Source organism: Aythya marila (genome assembly GCF_965140915.1).
Source record: "Aythya marila genome assembly, chromosome: 9".
Classification (NCBI taxonomy): domain Eukaryota; kingdom Metazoa; phylum Chordata; class Aves; order Anseriformes; family Anatidae; genus Aythya; species Aythya marila.
The window spans coordinates 19270880-19289417 of NC_139050.1; the positions used below are offsets into that span (position 1 = coordinate 19270880).

The following is an 18538-nucleotide window of genomic DNA, read 5'->3' on the forward strand; positions in this document are numbered from 1 at the left end:
TTGGTCTCTGGCAGTGCTCCAGTGCTCCAAGTTCACCCCGATGCACCACCCCTGACCTTCCACCTGCACACTTCAAATGAATAAGCCCAACTTTTCTAATTCACAGCTACCATGTAGCGCCCTCACTAGGATCAACGTGCCTTCCCTAAGTAAAATGAGACCAACTGCCCACATAATTTTCCATCTACTTTCTAATAGATTAAATAAGCAAACCCAATGTTAGTCCCTAATTTGTAAAATCCATGCCAAGTCAAACTTGAATATATTTCCTAACTAGACACTGTGGTGTGCATTTTAGTTAAGAGTTTGGCCTCAAAACATGCTTATGGCATGTTTTAATTCCCATTTTAGAGACCAGAAATCAATACAACGTAAAAATTGACATGAAACTACTGAGGAGTCAAAACACAAGTTTTCTGTCACAGGCTCCATACTTTTACAAAAGAGCCTCTTCATTGAGGAAAATGCAGCTTTCCTGCACAGGTCACTGTGCTGATCTGTGCAAACACACACATTTCTTCATCCTGCTTTTGCTTTTTTTTTTTTTTAAAATGTCTTTCCCCTAGGACTCTTAACAGAAGAACCAGCATTCCCCAGCCCTTTATCCCCGTATGAGCAAAATTAACCTTCCATGTATAATTCTCATTAGTATTTTGTTAACTATATTATTGCTACCATATTAAGCCAGCCATGATGAATGAGCTCAAAATAGGAAATCAGCAATTCTACTACAGACAGTGTCATTCTCTATACAATAAACTAAAACACAGTTAGGATACAGTCAAGTTGTCCTTTTCAACAATGACATGTAAGATTTGGTACTAAATCAGCATTTCAAAATGATGAAAGTGGTCTTGCTCTTACAAAGCAAGAAGTGTCTAGTTTCCAGAATCTCTAGAAATACTTCTCTATAAATCAGGTCTTCCATTAACCGACTATATAGCCAATATTTATAGCTTTAAAAATTCAGTGTGAAAACCCTTGCACACCCGGAAGCTGGTAACACCAAATCTCACCAATCAAGAAATGTTTTATACATTAATTATATCTCTACAAATCTCGCATTAGACAATCTTACATTACAAATTTACAAGCGATACAGAAATGTAAACTTCACCACTATTTTATGGGTTATTTCACTCCGATAACTAGCACAATCTAAATGACCTCACCCTTATCATCTATCCAACTATCAGTCACTCAAAAATACAGCTACGGAATGAAGCTTAAAAATTCACTTATGAAGCCAGTAATGCCTGAACAGCACTATCTAATCAGAACAGCTGTGTTAAATCATTTGAAAGTGATTAAACTTTTATACCATACCAGTGTTTTAAAGCAGTACATAGTTTAAAATTTACAGATTTAGAATAACTTTCATCAAATTACTATTGGTGGAAAGCTAATTTTTAGTCTACAAAATTATAATTATGTAATTATAAACTCATTTATAGAGGCTTTCTCCAAATGAGGTTGGTGACATTTCAGTGAGAACTAGATTATGAAAATCATGCTCTTTAGACATTCTCATCTGGAACATTCCACAAATTCCCTTACAATTGGCTCCTTAGAACATGACCCAGTCTACACACAAGCAACACCTGTCAGGATTGCATAGAATCGGAGTGGCCTGGGTTGAAAAGGACCTTAAAGACCATCTAGTTTCAACCCCCCTACTCTGGAAAGGGTTGCATCAAGAGAAACATGGGAACTGAAGGTAAATAAAGGAGATAGAAATGATGTGGGAGGTCTGTAGTAATGTGTGGATGAAAGCATTGTTGGTTGGTTCCACAGGCAGGAGCTAAAACAGAACACTGAACGAAGACAAAGCAAATGATGAGATAGGACAGGTACCCCAAGAGAAAAACAGGTCACTTTTAGAAGCTTATCAGGAGAACAGGGTGGTAAATGCAGGCTGACATGTGGAGACTTGCATGCCTGGGAAGTTTTGCAACACACTTATCTTTGGCTGGTTGATGAAGCTTTCTAAACATGAGCTCAGTGACCTGCTGCTGCAGGGGATAAAATGAGTAGGATGCGCAATTGAGGTCAGAGCGATGTTCAGGCTTGAACCTAGATGTTGGTGCTTTGTCTCTTTTAAAATTCTAAAGAACTGGTCTTGTACATTGAATGTGAGAGTACAGGGTGAGCATCAGAACTGCTATAACATGCAACTACTCCCACTGTCCCTCCCCCCTGAATATGACCCATCACACGTAAATGCGATCATTCCTAACGAAGCTCTAGGTAAGGAAATTCGTTAACACCAAGTTGTTATACATGCTTTGTTGATATAAAAACATTGGAATTGTACAAGTGCTGTTAAAACTGTATTTAATACATTTTAGTGACTGAAAATTAATTTGGGTTCTAACAAACTGATTACAGGGAAAGGTAATCAGGCTGTCTCATGTATCTGAAGATGACTTAGAAGATCCTTCTCATTTCCAAACCTCATTAAGCAATCAGTACATTTATGAGGTAAATCTGCCGAATGCCTGAAATCCAAATGGGTTTTGAGGTCTTCAATCTGTCCTGTTGAATATTCACAGTACTGACACAAATAAATCCCTTCAGATAAATGAGAGCTTAAATGCTTGCAATACTCCAACATACCTGAAAAGCCCTTCCCACAGTCATCACAAACATGAGGGAATATTTTGGTGTGTTCAATAGCAACATGCCTGTTGACATTGGTATGCAGCCTGCTCCTAAAGCCACACACTTGGCATACAAAAAAGTTTTTGCATTTGTCAAAACTGATTTTGTTTATGAGACTGTACTGTCCACGCTCCTTGTTGTTGTAGCTGTCGCTTAACTCTATCAGCCGACACGCGTGTTCGTTCACCACGTGGCTGTGCAGATCTTCTGGATCGTTTGTTTCATGCTCACAGAACTGACACAAGTACTGTTCGTCACAGCTGTGCTCCTGGAAGTGCAGGTACAGCTCACTGCTCGAGGAGAACTGCATATCACACTGCTCACACCAGTAAAGGTGGTCGTTGAAGTGAGTGTCTGCTATGTGCTGACTCAGATTCTCAAAGATCACCGTTTTGTAATCACAGTATTTGCAGATGTACGGATCTTCCTCGTGTAGCTTTACATGTTCAATCAGCTGCATTTTGCTGGAGAAACTCTCTTTACAAACTTTACAGACATGAGTATCTGTACAGGTCTTGTGCTTCAGGATCATGTGCTGCTTTAAGTCAGAGAAGTACTTGCTATTAAACTCACAGAGCTCACACTTGTACAGGCCGCTGCTGTTGGCTCTCAGCAAAGGCCATTTCTGTTGAGCTGTTATGTTCAAAGCCTGGTTCTTCTCGAAGATTTTACAGGTTTCAAGAGGGATCTCCTCTAGATCCTCAGCTTCTAGCTTCTCAGGTGACACGGTTTGTGTCTCTATATCATGAACTTCTACAGCATTAACTTCCGTTGTAGAAATTTCTACAGTTTGAATATCAAGAGGTTTCTCCTCTTCTGTAGGGATGTCACTGAATATGGGTGAATCACATATGTCTTTACACATTCCATTATTAGTAGCTTTATCTAAAAAAAACAGATAATACAAGCAGAAGGTTAAAAACAAATACAGCAAAAAATCTGGGTCCGTATTTAACTTTTCAGTTAGCTGTAATAGCTAATACATACAAAAAGTAGTTATTGTTCCCCAGCCACTAGGACTACATTTTAAAGTTTTAATTAACTCATAAATAATGTAAACTACAAATTTTTCATCTCTTATATCAAACCAAAAAAGGAAAATACCAGCTATATTAAAAGCCAACATCCACGCTCTCCAGCTTCCCAGCATCTCAGTTGCAAATACGCATTTACCTTTACCTTTATCCTTCTTTTTAGGTTCTGAATAGTGCAACCCCACAACGTTTGAATGTGACCCACTCCAGTGAGAAGTGCCAGCATGCACTGGACTCCCATCATCGTCTGTGTCTATGCTCTGCACAGGACTGTGGTATCTACCTGCAAAGACAAAAGATTTTCTTGTCATTATTCATCCTTTCTAGCATCACCCTGACTCCCTTGATTTAACCTAGATGTTACTTACTACTTACTTATTCTAGTTATATAAATTTATCTTTACATACCACTTACGTTGTAACCTACATTGAAAGAAGTTAACAAACACCGCAGAAATAATTTCCATACATACAAAAGTCAACAGAATAATTCAAAAGGTGGCAACTCTGTCTTTACAATTTCAGAAAAAAAAAAAACAGCCATTTGATTACACTGGAAAAAAATAAAATTCTTAAATGAAAGTTTACACATGAAAGACGCATCTTTTTAATATCTTTAAGTATTTCTGGTCATCATATTTTAAGGTATATACTTAGAGAGACTTGTGGATACTTGTTGGCCAACTGAGAGTGAAAGGAAAAATAAATATAATTAAAGTCCATCCTCAAATTTACTCTGCCCAGTGTGTTAAACTCTACATCAATTAGTGGATGCTGTATTAAAATGTCACTTTCCTGAAGTACAGGTTACTATTGCTAGTATGCTTCCTCTCAACTCATAGATTATCTAAGTTGGATTTATGGCACCTGGCCAATGGATATTTAGATAAAGTTTAAAATTCATTCTAAATACTTTAAAATTGATGCATCTTTTTGTTGTTGTCACTTTTTACTTTGAAAATTATATTTGAATTACGACTAAACAACCTTCCACTAGTCTTAGGCATACCAGATGAGAACAATGCACAGAAGTCTGCCACTACGTATTTTGTATTCTACTTACTTCTATGAATAGGAGTATAATATTTAAGGATTTAGGAGTATAATAGTTAAGGATTATAGAACAAGATCTCAAAGTGCACTCTTACCTCTGTTTTCAGAATATTTTATGTCTGGTTGTTTCATAGAACAGACACTGTAGCAGTGGTCAGAAAGAATTCCACTATTATCTATGTATTTGGTAGCACCTGAAGAATCTAGATTAAAAATAAAAATAAAAATTAGTATTTACACTAACAAATGGATGTAGCTACATATGGATTTAACATTCACCAGAGTTCTTCTCACTGGCCACGTTATTACTTCTCACGTTGTGAGGATTCTGTGCCTGTCTGATAACATCACTGTTCTGATTTGCAGATTTCAGCTGCTGTCCTGATGTTCAGAGCATCAGACGCAGTTGTTATCAATCTCTGCTTCCACTGAAGATAGCGACGAGAGCACAGTTAATTCAGTGCTGAGAACTTATGGACACCCCCAATCCAACTTTCATGAAATTTCTCCCCTGTGCGTTAGTAAAATCTTCCCTTTATTGTTTGTGTGAGCTTTCCAATGTGCAGGGAGTACAGAACAAAACGGGTCAGATGCACTGACCAAAAGTGGCTTGACAATGGAGAATGCAGAGTGGTTACTCTATACATTCGGAACAAGGCTCCTTATCCTACCCTTTTACTGATTTTACTGAAAGTTACTGATTTTCCTGATATAAGTACCCTTTTCATAATAAAGTGATCACCTGAAGCAAATTAAACTAAGTGAAGTGTGTACATAACTCAAGCTCTAGACTGACCTGAATATCGAGAAGGGTGTAGAGTCTTCCGTTTTCTCTTTTTAGGATGTTCGTTCATTTTGAATGGTCTAAAATAACCATAAAGTGAAAAGGTTGAAGAATTAGCCTGACTTGCTTTTATCTAGTTCTTAACTTTCACAAGTTTATGAAATAACACAAACATTTTGAAAACCCAAACACCACACTCAAGATTGCTTTTCATAGAATCCTAGAACGGCTTGGGTTGGCAGGAACCTTAAAGCCCATCTAGCCCCAACCCCCCTGCCATGGGCAGGGACACCTCCCACCAGATCAGGTTGCCCAGAGCCTTGTTCAACCTGGTCCTGAACACCTCCAGGGATGGAGCATCCACAGCTTCTCTTGGCAACCTTTTCTACCCCCTTGCCCCATCCAGCACCTTCTGTTATAGTTAAGAACACAACAAATGCACATGCATAATGGAGTCTAGGTTCATATTCCTGGTTTGGAACAAAATAATGAGGCTTACTATAAAGACACAGGTCAAGACTCCAGTCACTCAAGTGCTCATTAGAAACAGTTCTGCATTCTGTGGCCTTTTGTCAGACATGGGATATTTTGAGGCACGTTGGAAACATTAACAGAAATGTCATCTTACCCCAAATCCTAGACTCCTCAGTATCAGCAAGGAGAGCAGCTAGGAAGGTGATGGCTGCGCAGCTCCCACGTGCAGTGAACGCATCAGGACATGAAGATTTACATCTGTGGAGTGACAGAATTTAAAACGGTTTAAACCAAAAATAAAAAGTCACATCAGGATCAAACACAGAAGCATTACTAACCGCGAAGCTATTGAAATAGAGGCGCGGAAACAACATACAAAGTTTATATTCAAATTAGCGTCAAAATGCACGAGGCGCATGCTGTTTGCCCTCCTTTTGTGCCGGGTTAGCTGACTTCGGCTGCGCTTGGCAGCTGCTGGGGACAGGAGAAGAAATGGAGGTGGCAGCAGAGCACCGCGGCGGTTCGCTGCCAAGCAGCCCCCAGCGCATCGGCACCGTCCCGGTGAGCCCGGCCTGAACCGGCCCTTCCCCAGCAGCACCCAGGGCCCCCCCCGGGTTTTGTTTTTTTTTTTTTTATCCCGGCGGCTCCGCCCGGTACCGGGGACGGGGGCACGGCCACGGGCTCGGGCTTCAAATGGCGCCGGGGCAGCGCTAAGATGGGGGCGGGAGGGCGGCGAGCGGGCGCCGCGCCCGGCGGGGCCAACGGCGGGCGGGAGGGAGGGAAGGAGGGAGCCACCCCGCTCCCCGGGCGATGCCGGCGGCCGCTCCCCGCCCGTGCAGCCGCCGCCTCCGGGACTCACCTCCCGCTCGGCTCCGCTCCCCGCGCCCAGCCCCGGCCGCCGCTGCCAACCCCGGACGCGGCGCTCCCCGCGGGGGAAGGGGCGGAGCGGGGCGGGCGGGAGGCCGCCGCCGCCATGGCGCCCCCTGAGGGGCGCGGGGGGGAATGGCGGCCGTGAGGGGCTGTGCTGTGAGGGGAGGGCTCGGCCCCCGGCATGGCGCTGAGGGAGGGCTCGTTGGGACAGGAGCCGTCCTCTCAGCCCCGAAAGGTGCTCCCAGCGCCGCTTTTTGCCTGCTTCACAGCGTGGTTTCACCTGCAGGCAGGAACCCCTGGCACTGCTGAAGCCCCCCTCAGGACTGACAGGGTCATCACTGTAGCGTTGGGCCTTGGTCCTGTGTTACAGAGGAGATAGAGCATGATGCTCATAAAGCACAAAGCTTTTTGTATCGGCTGCTAAAGCTGCTCTAGAGAAGAATCAATATAAAATAAGGGTTAAGGAAGTTATTATAACGATCCATCTCCTTTTCAACCTTCTTCCAAGAATATCACCAATGACTCCCCCTTTTTTGCTCACTTTTTTATGTCACAGTGGGATAAAAATAAAAGAACAGTGACAGCCTTCCCTGGCATCTTTAAAGGTGATCTTTAAGGTGCCATTCTGTGAGTCTGTATCTCCCCACAAAGCAGGGTATTTCAAATGGTAGTTTGATGACAAAGCAGATTGTGGAATTTTATCAAATCTTCCCTTTATTGAACTGCTGTGCTCTAGGTTAGCCTGAAGTTAACTAATTTAAAAAATTAAAAGCTCTCAATTAGCAGACAATCCACAACATCCCTAATGTTACTGTTCCAGTGGATAATAAAAAGTTATACCTTACATCTCATCTGTTTTATTCATTAGCTGGGAGTTGAAACTGGACATACTCTGTTTATAAAATCCTACCTTCAGCCTTTGTCTTGAAAGTTGGAAAACACGTCTTTAGGGTGAGCTGATTTGGTGACAGCCATATAGGAAGAGCTCTGTCATATGATCACGCAGAAGTTTTGATGGCAAGCAGCATGAATGCAAGCAGACTGATCCTTTTGAAGACATATTGCTGAGTCCTTAGAAATTAAATAAATATGATGCATCTAGTATCTCCTAAGCTATACCAATCAAGCAAGGTACTAGCATCCCAGTTCAGTTTGTTCTCTACTGCTTATTCCAGACATAGAACCTGAGCTTACTCCAAGATGGCTTGTGATAAATTTCTTATAAACTGGCTATAGTCACCCAAAGGTGTAGATGCCCACGTATTTCTCCCTTTATTCACTAAAACGTTTTCTATGTAAATATTTGGGGGGAGAAAGGGGGGAGGGGGAGAAGCACTTTCCCCAGTTTCCAGTGGAGAGCAGTAATGGGAATTTATTATTTGTACTTTGCCAAGGGAAAAAGAGGGGAAAAAAAAGAAAACAACTCTTTCCTTTGAATTCAGTCCTGCTCAGTGAGACACAACCAGGCTAACCAAGTCACTGTCACATAAAGCACAATACATCATCTGTACCTTTTGACTGATTTCTTCTCCACACAATGCAGCACAGCCCAAACACACACCTGTCAGCTAGGATGCCGAGACCGAGTCCAAGAAAGAAATATCTGAGGAGGATCCCCTTTGAAGCCGTAGATCCAGTTCAAAGTCACAGGCACCAGACAGGCTCATCAATGCTTTAGACAGAAAAATCTAAATTAATCTCACTTTCAAAACCCTCACGTGCCTGGGATGTTCAGACAGATCTGGGTCAGCTTTTAAGCACTCAGAACCCATTCCAACCAGATATATAAAGAAGCCCAGGGGTAGTCACCTTGTGGTTTAAACAGGCAACACAAGTGATGTTCATTTCCATTAGCAAGGATGTATCTGTACTGAAGTAAGGAAGGATAGGGTAAACTTGTTTTTTTTTTTTTGGCAATGACATCAGAATGTGTAGCTCACAGGGACAACTTTTACCCACCCGTAGCAGTGAAGGGCAGGCTGCTGTTGGAACTTGGAGACACACCAGCTTCGACCTTACAAGCTACAAAGGCAGAGTATCTTGTTCTGCAGCCAAGGGGATGACAAATCCAGGTGACTTCACTACCTGTAATGGAACTTAATTTCCTTCCTGGAAGGCCCCAGCCTGACCCACATTTCAGAGAGAAACTGAGGGAGCTGTGGAGCATGGGGATTTCAGGGCTTCCCTTAAGACTTGCAGTGAGAGGACAATGACAGTCCTCTCCAGATTAGAGCTCCACTTGAATTTCAAAATCACTGTAAGGATGATGAGTGTCCATCTTTAATGAAGAGTTCAGATCCAGGGTAGGCTGAGCATCTGCTGGCCCTCAGCCCTTTGTGAAACTAGGCAGAGGTCATCTGAAACAGAATTGACCAGTGCACAAAGTTTAAAACCTACTGAGGGCATCAAAGATGCTTAGCAGCGACCTGATTACATCTTGATACTTTTCTCATCCCTCCAAAAAAAGCAAAATTCTCATCAAGAAAACTCACATGCCTCCCACAATAACAATTTGTTGGAAATTGAAGTCGAAAATAGACCAGCCTTTCCACAGATGAACTTCAGCAATTCTATTACAGCCTCATGGTCTTATTCTTGCCATTGAGTAATTTCCCAAATATGTTTCTCAATCTTTCAAAATCAGTATCAGATACAAAAATATGACCTAGTCTTCATTTTTAAATATAGTTTTGGTGATGAAACGCCAAGGATATTTTTCAGAACCAAACCAGATTGACTTAGCAGAGGCTTTACAACCATTCAGCTGAAACACTTAAATATTGTCCGCTCTCTTCTCACAGCTTTGACAGACCACGTCTAAAATTAAAGTTACTTATTTTGAGGATCAACATGTACAAGAATGAATGCCATGTGCCGTTAAGACCTCTCACTTGGCCATACCCATAAATAATGCAAATTCTATTTCAGTATTTTTCACCCCACCTAAATTAACAGATGCACAAAATTTTTATCTCCTTTTTAGAAGAGCTGAAACATCAAATCACACCTCCAAGACTCAAGTTTCCTTAAATTCTCACTTCAGGATTCACAAGTGTACCAACCATATTATTTTAATTTAGTTGTTAGTATATACAGTAACACTCAAAAGTGTGATAAAAACCAAACAAAAGTAGTTTTTTTTAATAAACAGCATGTGATACAGACCGCGAAGATAAATAAAAAGCAGACTTTTTACAGTTTCCCATGAACATGAACTACAATAAGTGTCATAGGCCAAACTTGTCTTTAGCACAGCAGAAGGGAAAAAGTTTTTTTTTTCTTTTTCTATTTTTTTTTCCTTAAATGTACTGCAAGACTATTCTCAGTACGACAACACATGCATCTTGCTGCATCTTAAATAGTTTTTTGGCCCATTATTACTAAAAATGTCTTGCTTCCTAACTATTATACCACAGGACCTTTATTACAGAATGACATACACATTGCAACATTCCCCCCCGCCCCCAGTAGTGGTTATTTCAAAGATAATTGTCTCATTTTTTAAGAAGTATTTCAAGCACTGGTGGGTGTTCATACTCCCTTTTTTGATGCAGACGTGTAACTGCCACTAACTTCAACAAAGCAAGAGACGCATCAAGAGAATGCACCCTCCTGGGCTCTATCCATGCAAAATGCCAGCGGGATCCTGGTCAAGGGAGGTGATCCTTGATCCTTCCCCTCTGCTCAGCGCTGGAGAGACCGAGCCAGCGCTGCTGGCCTCCCCAGTATGAAAGACACCGGCACACTGGAGCAGGTCCAGCGAAGGGCCATGAAGACAGTGAAGGGATACAAAGGGAGGGCTCAGAGAGCTGGGATTGTTTAAGCCTGGTGAAGAGAAAGCTCAAGGGGCATCTTGTCAACATATACAGATACCTGATGGCGAGGAGTAAAACAGACAGGCAAGGCTTCTCAGTGCAGCCCTGCAAGAAGGCAATGAAATAGATGGAATTTCATTCAAACATCAAGAAAAATACAACTTTTACTGTGGATTCTCCTTTTCTGGAGATCCTCTGAGCCTGGCTGGTGGATGTGCTGGGCAGCCTGCTCCTGCAAACAGGGCAGTTGGACCAGAAGATCCCGAGGCTGCTGCCAACCTCAGCCATCTATGATTCTGTGACAGCTCCTGCCATCATGGTGCTGCTTGTAACAACAAGACTTTCCAAACTTCAATCCCAAGAATCCAGGACAGACTGCACCCATATATATTTACACACTTTTTTTTTTTTTAAGAATCATTTTCTCCACCAGGCAAGTGGATTTTGATAGTGTATGTGGCTATTCACACTTAAAACTTGCAGAGGTGAGAGGGCAAGGAGAAAGGATGATGCTTTCAGAGGAAGAAGTTATGTTTATCTTCACAAGAGGTGATGAATAATTTGGACCACAGTGGCTCTAAGATAAGGATTCATCTCTTTCTTTCTCCTTCCTCTTCTCCCTTCCCTACATCAAACAAAGAAAACTTCGGACAGCCTGGGACAGCTGATAATCTAGGCTATAGAACACTATTAATAAAGCCTGAGAACAAATTAAATATACATAGATCAAAGAAACAAACAGAACTGGATTCCAGCTGTGAATATCCACATTTTGGCCTTCATGGGTTAAGTACAGCAGACAAAAGATTTGCAGGAGAAAGTTTCTGCTCGAGTTAGGCTTTCTGTAACCTCAGCAATACAACTGTCAGGTTTAACTGTGATTAACTCTAATACTGGATCAGGTTCCTAACCACATTGCTACGGTTATGCTGAGCTAAACGGTTCCTAAACTGGTTTACAGCTACTGGGAAATTGGCACCAGTATTTCAGGAGTCAAGATAGGGTTGAGTATCTTTTTTTGGCCACCTTCATGCTGAAAATATTTTGTGTCACATGCAGAAGTGACAGTAAGGACACTTAAAACATGTTTATGCAAACCAATGGAAAACCAACAGACAGAGCATCGCTTCAATCAATCTTCTCTTACAAATGGTTCAAGTTACCCTTATACCATGGGCATGTTTGTTTTGGGGGAGGTGGGTGTTGGAAAGGGAAAGGAAGAGAGATGGAGAAAGGGATCCACCTCTGGATTAGAGTCAGGAATGCTAACACAGTAAGATCTCATCCTTTTAAGTCTACCCCATAAAACTCAGAAGCCAAGAAGGACACTGTACTGCAGATATTGGATTAAGAACTACTGTGTTTCTCCTGAGTGTGGGTTTGCAAGTCTTAATACTATGAAAGAATAGGAAGAGAAAATATTTAAGAGTTTTCCTTAAGCTAGCAAGCAATAAAAATCCTGGAGGTCTCACAAGTAAAGGCAACTACAGACAAGACTACTGCAGCTATGAATTAGAGATTTAAAGGCTAGTTAATAAAGAAAGTATTTCAAAGTCAAATTGTCAAGGGTTTAACTGAGCAGCTAGGAAACATCCCTCATGAAGAGAACAGCTCTCACACTGAATCGTACAAATAAGCAACCTGGGGCTTTAATATACATGGAGCCTACTTCTGATTTCATGTGCTAGTGTGAATCCAGAGTGATTCTCACAAAATCAGTGTTGTATCAGCATAAAGTGAAATCAGATTTTCTCCAACACCAGAGCACCTATCGATTTGGTTAACGTATGCAGACAGAAAGCTTCTTTATCTAGTTTCCAGTTGGCTTCTTTCATCAACACAGATTAAAAAACAACCCACACGTGATCAGCTGCAGGGGTGCTGAGCTACACATCTTTTTGGACAGATAGAGCCTTACTTAAACTGAGACAACTTTCAGCATGAAAAAAGGTAAAAAAAAAAAAAAAATCATTTGTATGAAACATGTATTGCAAAACTAAAATGGAGATTCAACGATCTGCAACAACAGCTACATAGCGTTAAAAAAATAAACCCAACAAAAGAAGTGTGGTTCTTCCATTCAAGTAAAACTAGAACAAGAGAAAGAAACATGGAAGTTTAAAAAAAAAAACTCAGAAGCAGCAAGTTACAATTCTCTGTAATACCACACCATTTTCATTAACTTGAAGCATTTTAAAGATGTCAAAGTCTTCAACAAAATAGTAATTTAAGTGGCTTTTGTTTTGAATGGGTCCAGCCCAGGTCTGCAACCTGTACAGACATGCAAAACAGGAGGAATTCACAATTACAAACAGACGCTGGAACATGCCAGTTATAAAATGACAAAGCAAAGAAAATGCCTTCAAACTGTCCATGAACATGGGCTACTGACTGCTAAAGGGCTTATAACATTTTACATAAAAAGCGAAGTTGGAAACAAAAACAACCCTCCAAAACACCACCAGCAGGGTCATCACATACAAAGTTCTCTACAAGCTTGGTTATTTCTATATTGCCCTTAATATGCAGGCTTATATCTTCTCCACAAGATACGAAACCACTAACAGTTTTGGTTTTATTTAAATGCTTAAATGCTTTTTTCTTTCTTTCAAATTATAGTGACTGCAGGTCTGAAGAAACTACAAATGCACTCCTTCAGAACAGAAAGGTGTGCGTAAGTCAGAGGTGCTTTTTCAGCTACCTTCAGGAAAGCAAAGAATTTAATTTATGAAAAACTAGTCAGCAGCAACCTGTCTTGTCATTAAATCAAACATGAATAGCTTCACAGTTGAAAAGGTTAGTCTTTAAATTTCACTAAATCGCCATTTCCTAATGCTTTGTAATAAAATGGATGGCCCAGTGCTGGGCTTCTTGCTCTGGCAGTCCTCCTATGGAATTTTGCAGGAGCAAGGTGTTCAGATTCAATTCAAGCTCAAAATAAGCTACTTGGCGTTTTGTGCAGCTGATTCTCAGAACAAAAGGGAACATTTTCAAATCTCCATGAAGTAGGAATAATTAAAGAAAAATTTCAAATTCCAAGCAATCTGTAAAAACATAGAGCTCAGCTACAGGTGCTTTTACAGTCTGTAAGCAGATCTTACTTCTGATACTGAGAATAGATGAGATCTTATTTACACCAATGTAAGTCAATATAAAATTCCACTGTAGTGAAATTGTATTAGCACAAAACTGGCATACCAGGATAAAGTAATTAGTGTTAAACGCTTTGAAGCTGTAAAAAGTGTTTTGTTTTTCCCCCAGAACACTGGGGGAATGTTTTCCAAAAGCTCACCCTGATTGTGGTAGGAACAATAGCTTAAAGCCCATGATCTTCCTCTACTTTTTTTTTTAAACTATAATTACCCCAAATCATATTATGTCTATATCACTATGGAGTTTCCTTTCTTTTATTAGATGTCTATACGAAATTCTACAGCTTGTGCACAGCACTTAGTTGCAAGAACTTTTAGAAACAGAGCCTGATTCCTCATACCTTTCTGTTTGTGCAAAAAGGGTGCAGAACACTGTATGCTTGAACTGAAAGACATACCCATATTTACAGAAGCAAATGGCTAGGAAGGGGTAAAGTACAAAAGAAGTTGGGCTCATAGGATGCAATAAATTTGAGTTGATCTTTTCATCCAGACTGGAGAAGTCCAACCATCTCTTATATAAAGAAGGTAAAACATTGTTTCAATAATAGATAAATAAGGATAATATAGCACCTAATATGGCATTTGTGCAATGAGTTTACTCTATTAAATTAAGAGTTACAGCCAACAGGGTTTCAGATTTTGTGAACTAAACAATTTGAACTCATTGAAACAAAGATGTGTTTTCAAAGAGCTACACCATTAGTGTTGACTGCAAAGTAGTATGTACAAAGGTTAATTTTGCTCTGGAAAGTATGACCAAGGTTAGCAGGAGTGAAAATATTCATATGAGCAAAAAGGAATATGTAACAGTCAAAGAATAACGGGAAGTCTGTTGGACTATTCCAAAATGTTTAGTAAAACTAAGGAAATAAAACTTCACATTCCCCGTACTATTCGTGGAACTTCTATAGTCTTCACAAAAACAGGTTTCCCCCCAGAACATTGTCAAGTATCTATGTGTACAGTAATTAACTGCAAGAGCTTGACTATGAAAGTGTCTTGAAAGACCTATGTCTTGCCTTTACAATCCCCAAAGTCTTTCATAATGTAATCAATTGCACATTTTTAATATATTACAATTTGCTAAATGAAGCCAACCACTCATTACCTCATCAGTACAGCCTGCACAAAGTACAGTTTATTTATATACTTATATTCTAATCTAACACCAGCTGTCAGCATATTTTATATTACATGTGGTATTGCACTTTTTGAGTGGCACCTCGGTGTGTGTTTGCAAGTGAATGAGTTGAACCCCCAAAAGCCCCCAGACCTCTGGAATTCACTCCAAGTGCTGCCAATCTAGTGAGCTTAAAATGTTAGGGTGAACATCACCCTCAGAATCATGTGTTTCACTAATTAAAAAACCTGTTTAGTAGTTAGAAAAACAGTTCTACCTGAAGTTGTGCATAAGGGCAATCTGACATCCTTGGTACTCTGAACAGTTTCAAAAAGTGGTGCCAATTTAATTGATTGCACACATCATAATTGTGTTGGAGGACAACAACTAGATTTACAAATATATATTACACACACACAAAACAGACAGAGCTATAAAATGTTTGGTAACTCCACATGCTTTGAGCTAGCCAAATGTATCTGCTGTATGTTGAACTGCTTGTTATTGACCATACTGAAAATCTACACAGCTATTTCTGATGTATCAGTTACTGGATTAAACAACCACTTCCAGAGGAGGAAGAAAGAGGAGAAATGGTGGACCCAAAGGTTGAGGGTTTAAACATACGTTCCTTGAATAGCCAGCATACCACTTCAGTAATGTGAAGAGTATTGCCCCAATGTGTGTTGATTTTTTGCTTTGTTTTTGTTTTCAAAAAAGAATCAGGCCAAGTTCACCTCTGGCATTAGTGGGTGTCTCCCCCACTTCTTCAATGCTACTTGTGTCCTCTTTCACCAGGGCTGAATTTGGTCCTAGGAGTATATCTGGTCACCTTCGGTGACACTAATGGAAACGGGAGTCTTGGACAGATAGAACTGGGCTGCAAAATTAAAAGAGTGAATATTGGACAAATCATGTAAATAAAGAATATATATTAATAATAGTTCCTATTATATAAATAGCCTTTATAAAAAAATAATCTTTCAATAATTTTAATAACTCACCTTTCTTTAGGTTCTGGAAAACATGTATGAAAAAAATCTATTCAGTTCAAGTTAGATTAAAGCAAACCTAAGATGAACACTACAACTCTTTGTTGCACTAAACCCAATTCTGACCATTCAATTTCCAGGTTAGTCAGTTTTGGGGGATGGTAAGAAGAGTTTCTTTGTGAAGGTATGAATTGCACCCCTAGAAATACTGAGCAGAAGAAACACCATCCTGAATGGGCCAATCTCCTACTGCTATCAGAAACTGTGCAGATGACAGACCCAGAAATCAAAGGTTCATCTAAACCCCATGTTAATATGTTAATGCCTCTGAGCGCATTTTAAAAGGCACTGTCCTCTCACTATTATTTTTAGATCTTTGAGCTTAAACTCCTTCCCTTCAAACTATGCTGCATTTAAATATCCACTATCACTTGAACTGTCTTTCAATGCTTTTCAGTCCAGCATAGTCTCTAGCTGCTGTACCAGATCTAAGGTAATATGTGATGGACTCTATATTCATGCTAGCACTATTTTCTTTTTCCTTCTAATTTATCCTATCAAATGAAAAAAGGAAACATTCTTCCAAGTTTACCTTTTTGGGCTTAAGGCATAACATGAAGTCACACATCATACTAAAGCTTAAGTTTTGAAGAGTACAATTTTAGTGCTATCTGAAACCCTGTTTTACATTATTTTTCAACAGTTGTCTGTACAGTTCATCTCTTATTTTTGCCGTAAGTTCTAATGTCGTTCATGGTTTGTGCAATTCCTATGCAACCAGTCTTTGCTGCTAACGGGTATTAACAGTGCAGTACCCACAAAGCGGGTTGTTCAGTTCTTGTTTTCTTTGCTTTCATTTCAGTTCAAAGCATGTTGCTTTATCGTGTGGAAGATCCAGTCCATTTTTGTTGTCCAGCCACCATGGTGAGCATCATTCATTTGCTTCATGAAGTACTCAAGAGCTTCCTGCTCAGTTTTGTCCAATGCAAGGGTCTTTCGAATGTATGCAATATCGTCAAAGGACTGCAGTTCTGGCATTCCTGAGCCAAGCATCATGGAGAAGAGATTTATGAACAGATTGGCATGCTGCCGAATTGCTAGATAAGCCTTATAGCACATCTCTTGAAACCTGGAAAAGACGGGGAAGAAAAAGAGCTCAGTGTAGAAGCCTGTTAGATGCATTTTTAATCTCTAAACACGTTTTCAGGCTATTGGTAGACATTTTTAGTCTAATAATCTAGTAATATCAAGTAATAGTCTAACAAGAACATCAAAACGTTGCTAAGAGATATCCTTATATTCCTACTTAGGTGATCTTAACTTCTGTAAAACTCTGTAAGGGTCAGACTGACACAACGGACAAATTGAGGCTAGAAAGCTTGTCTGTAATCCTCATTTGCAGTTTGTGCAGATGTTCAACACAAGTCTAAGGGAGTTCACAGAGACATTTTAGTTATTGCTGCTGACATTTCAGATTATAAAGCAAGTTTCCTGATACGCTGCTGCAAACACAGTGCTTTCCTGGTTATTACCAGTGACAGAGACAATTCTCTCCTGTAATTTTGTGGGGGAGGTAACTGTTCCTCCTTAGATATTCTGCAGAATGCACTGAAGATGGGCATTTGCTTTATTACAACATTGGGTGAGAAATGCCAGTTTATGCTGAAATCACTAATGTAAGTCAGGTTAAGACAAAAACGCAAGTAAAGCTTCAGTGCAGCATTCAAACAGGCAATATAATTAAAATAACACAGTATTAAAGTGCATTTTATATACAAAACACTCTGGAATTTAAATGCTTAAAAAAGCTGCTCACCTTTCAAACTCTCTTGTTTTGGTGCATTCTTGGGCTCCTTTACTAATCACTATTAAAAAGTCTTGTGTTAAGACAAATGGCACACGCTCTCTTTTATAACCAAATTTTTTCTTCTTATGATCAAGGAAGTGGCCAAAGTCAATGTGAAACAGCTTGGAAAGACAAAAAGGTATTTAAGGATTAGTAATCTTTGTTTAAAGGATATTATTGTAAAATTACTTAGAGTTTGGATGGATTTTTTTCTAAACAAACTCGTATCAAATTGAGATTATATTATGCTATATTCCTGCAAAAAACATCTTACTTGTCCATCATCTTTCACCATGATGTTACTGTTGTGGCGATCACCAATGCCCAGTATAAAGGTGGCAACACAGTAGCCAGCACAAGAACGTGTAAACAAGTCAATAGCTGCATCATACCTATTGAAAACAAACAAAAGACATTTTCTTGTAGATATTCTAGTAAAACAAAATTGCAAGCCCTTTTTTTTTTAATTATTATTTAAAAGGGAAGAACCAACTTTACTACCCTTGCTCAATGAAGTGGAGTTCCTAGACTTTAGCAAAGTAAGGAAGAAATTCAGCACACTCTGAAAACAGAAGTACTTACAGTTAAGATCATGGAACAGCAAGCAGGACTGTCTTTCTTCTGAAAACAGACAGTAGCTTTCATTTTGATGAGCTACTGTTAAGATACAGAGTTAAGCCTTGTCTTCATAGTTCTACCTTCAACTTATGCTTTACTGTTGATAAGTCACACAA

At 39.8% G+C, this 18538-nt stretch overlaps 2 protein-coding genes across 8 annotated transcripts in view; both read right to left on the bottom strand.

Moving 5' to 3' along the window:
- Window positions 1-624: 624 nt before the first annotated feature.
- On the bottom strand, window positions 625-15833 carry ZNF639 (zinc finger protein 639). Of its 4 annotated transcripts, none has more exons than XM_082767198.1 (9): window positions 15704-15833; window positions 8388-8548; window positions 7787-7947; window positions 6866-7307; window positions 6161-6264; window positions 5545-5612; window positions 4844-4951; window positions 3835-3978; window positions 628-3546 (listed from the first exon to the last, which is right to left on the bottom strand). In XM_082767198.1, the coding sequence occupies exons 6-9, from the start codon at window positions 5600-5602 to the stop codon at window positions 2399-2401; spliced, it is 1458 nt and encodes a 485-aa protein (XP_082623324.1). In that variant the 5' UTR covers window positions 5603-5612; window positions 6161-6264; window positions 6866-7307; window positions 7787-7947; window positions 8388-8548; window positions 15704-15833; the 3' UTR covers window positions 628-2398. The 4 variants fall into 4 exon arrangements, with proteins under 4 accessions (XP_082623327.1, XP_082623324.1, XP_082623325.1 ...); XM_082767200.1 differs by having other exon boundaries at window positions 632-3546; window positions 3841-3978; XM_082767199.1 differs by lacking the exons at window positions 6866-7307; window positions 7787-7947; window positions 8388-8548; window positions 15704-15833 and adding an exon at window positions 6383-6815.
- PIK3CA (phosphatidylinositol-4,5-bisphosphate 3-kinase catalytic subunit alpha) overlaps window positions 9930-18538 on the bottom strand; it is a 42563-nt gene continuing 33954 nt past the window's right edge. For 3 of the 4 annotated variants that reach the window (XM_082767191.1, XM_082767193.1, XM_082767192.1), the window contains exons 19-21: window positions 18079-18196; window positions 17775-17926; window positions 16598-17087 (exon numbers count right to left, since the gene is read on the bottom strand). In XM_082767191.1, the coding sequence (XP_082623317.1) occupies window positions 16817-17087; window positions 17775-17926; window positions 18079-18196 (541 nt within the window). In that variant the 3' untranslated portion in view covers window positions 16598-16816. Of the gene's footprint in view, window positions 17088-17774; window positions 17927-18078; window positions 18197-18538 lie in introns of all 4 variants that reach the window. The other variant, XM_082767190.1, reaches the window with a different exon arrangement.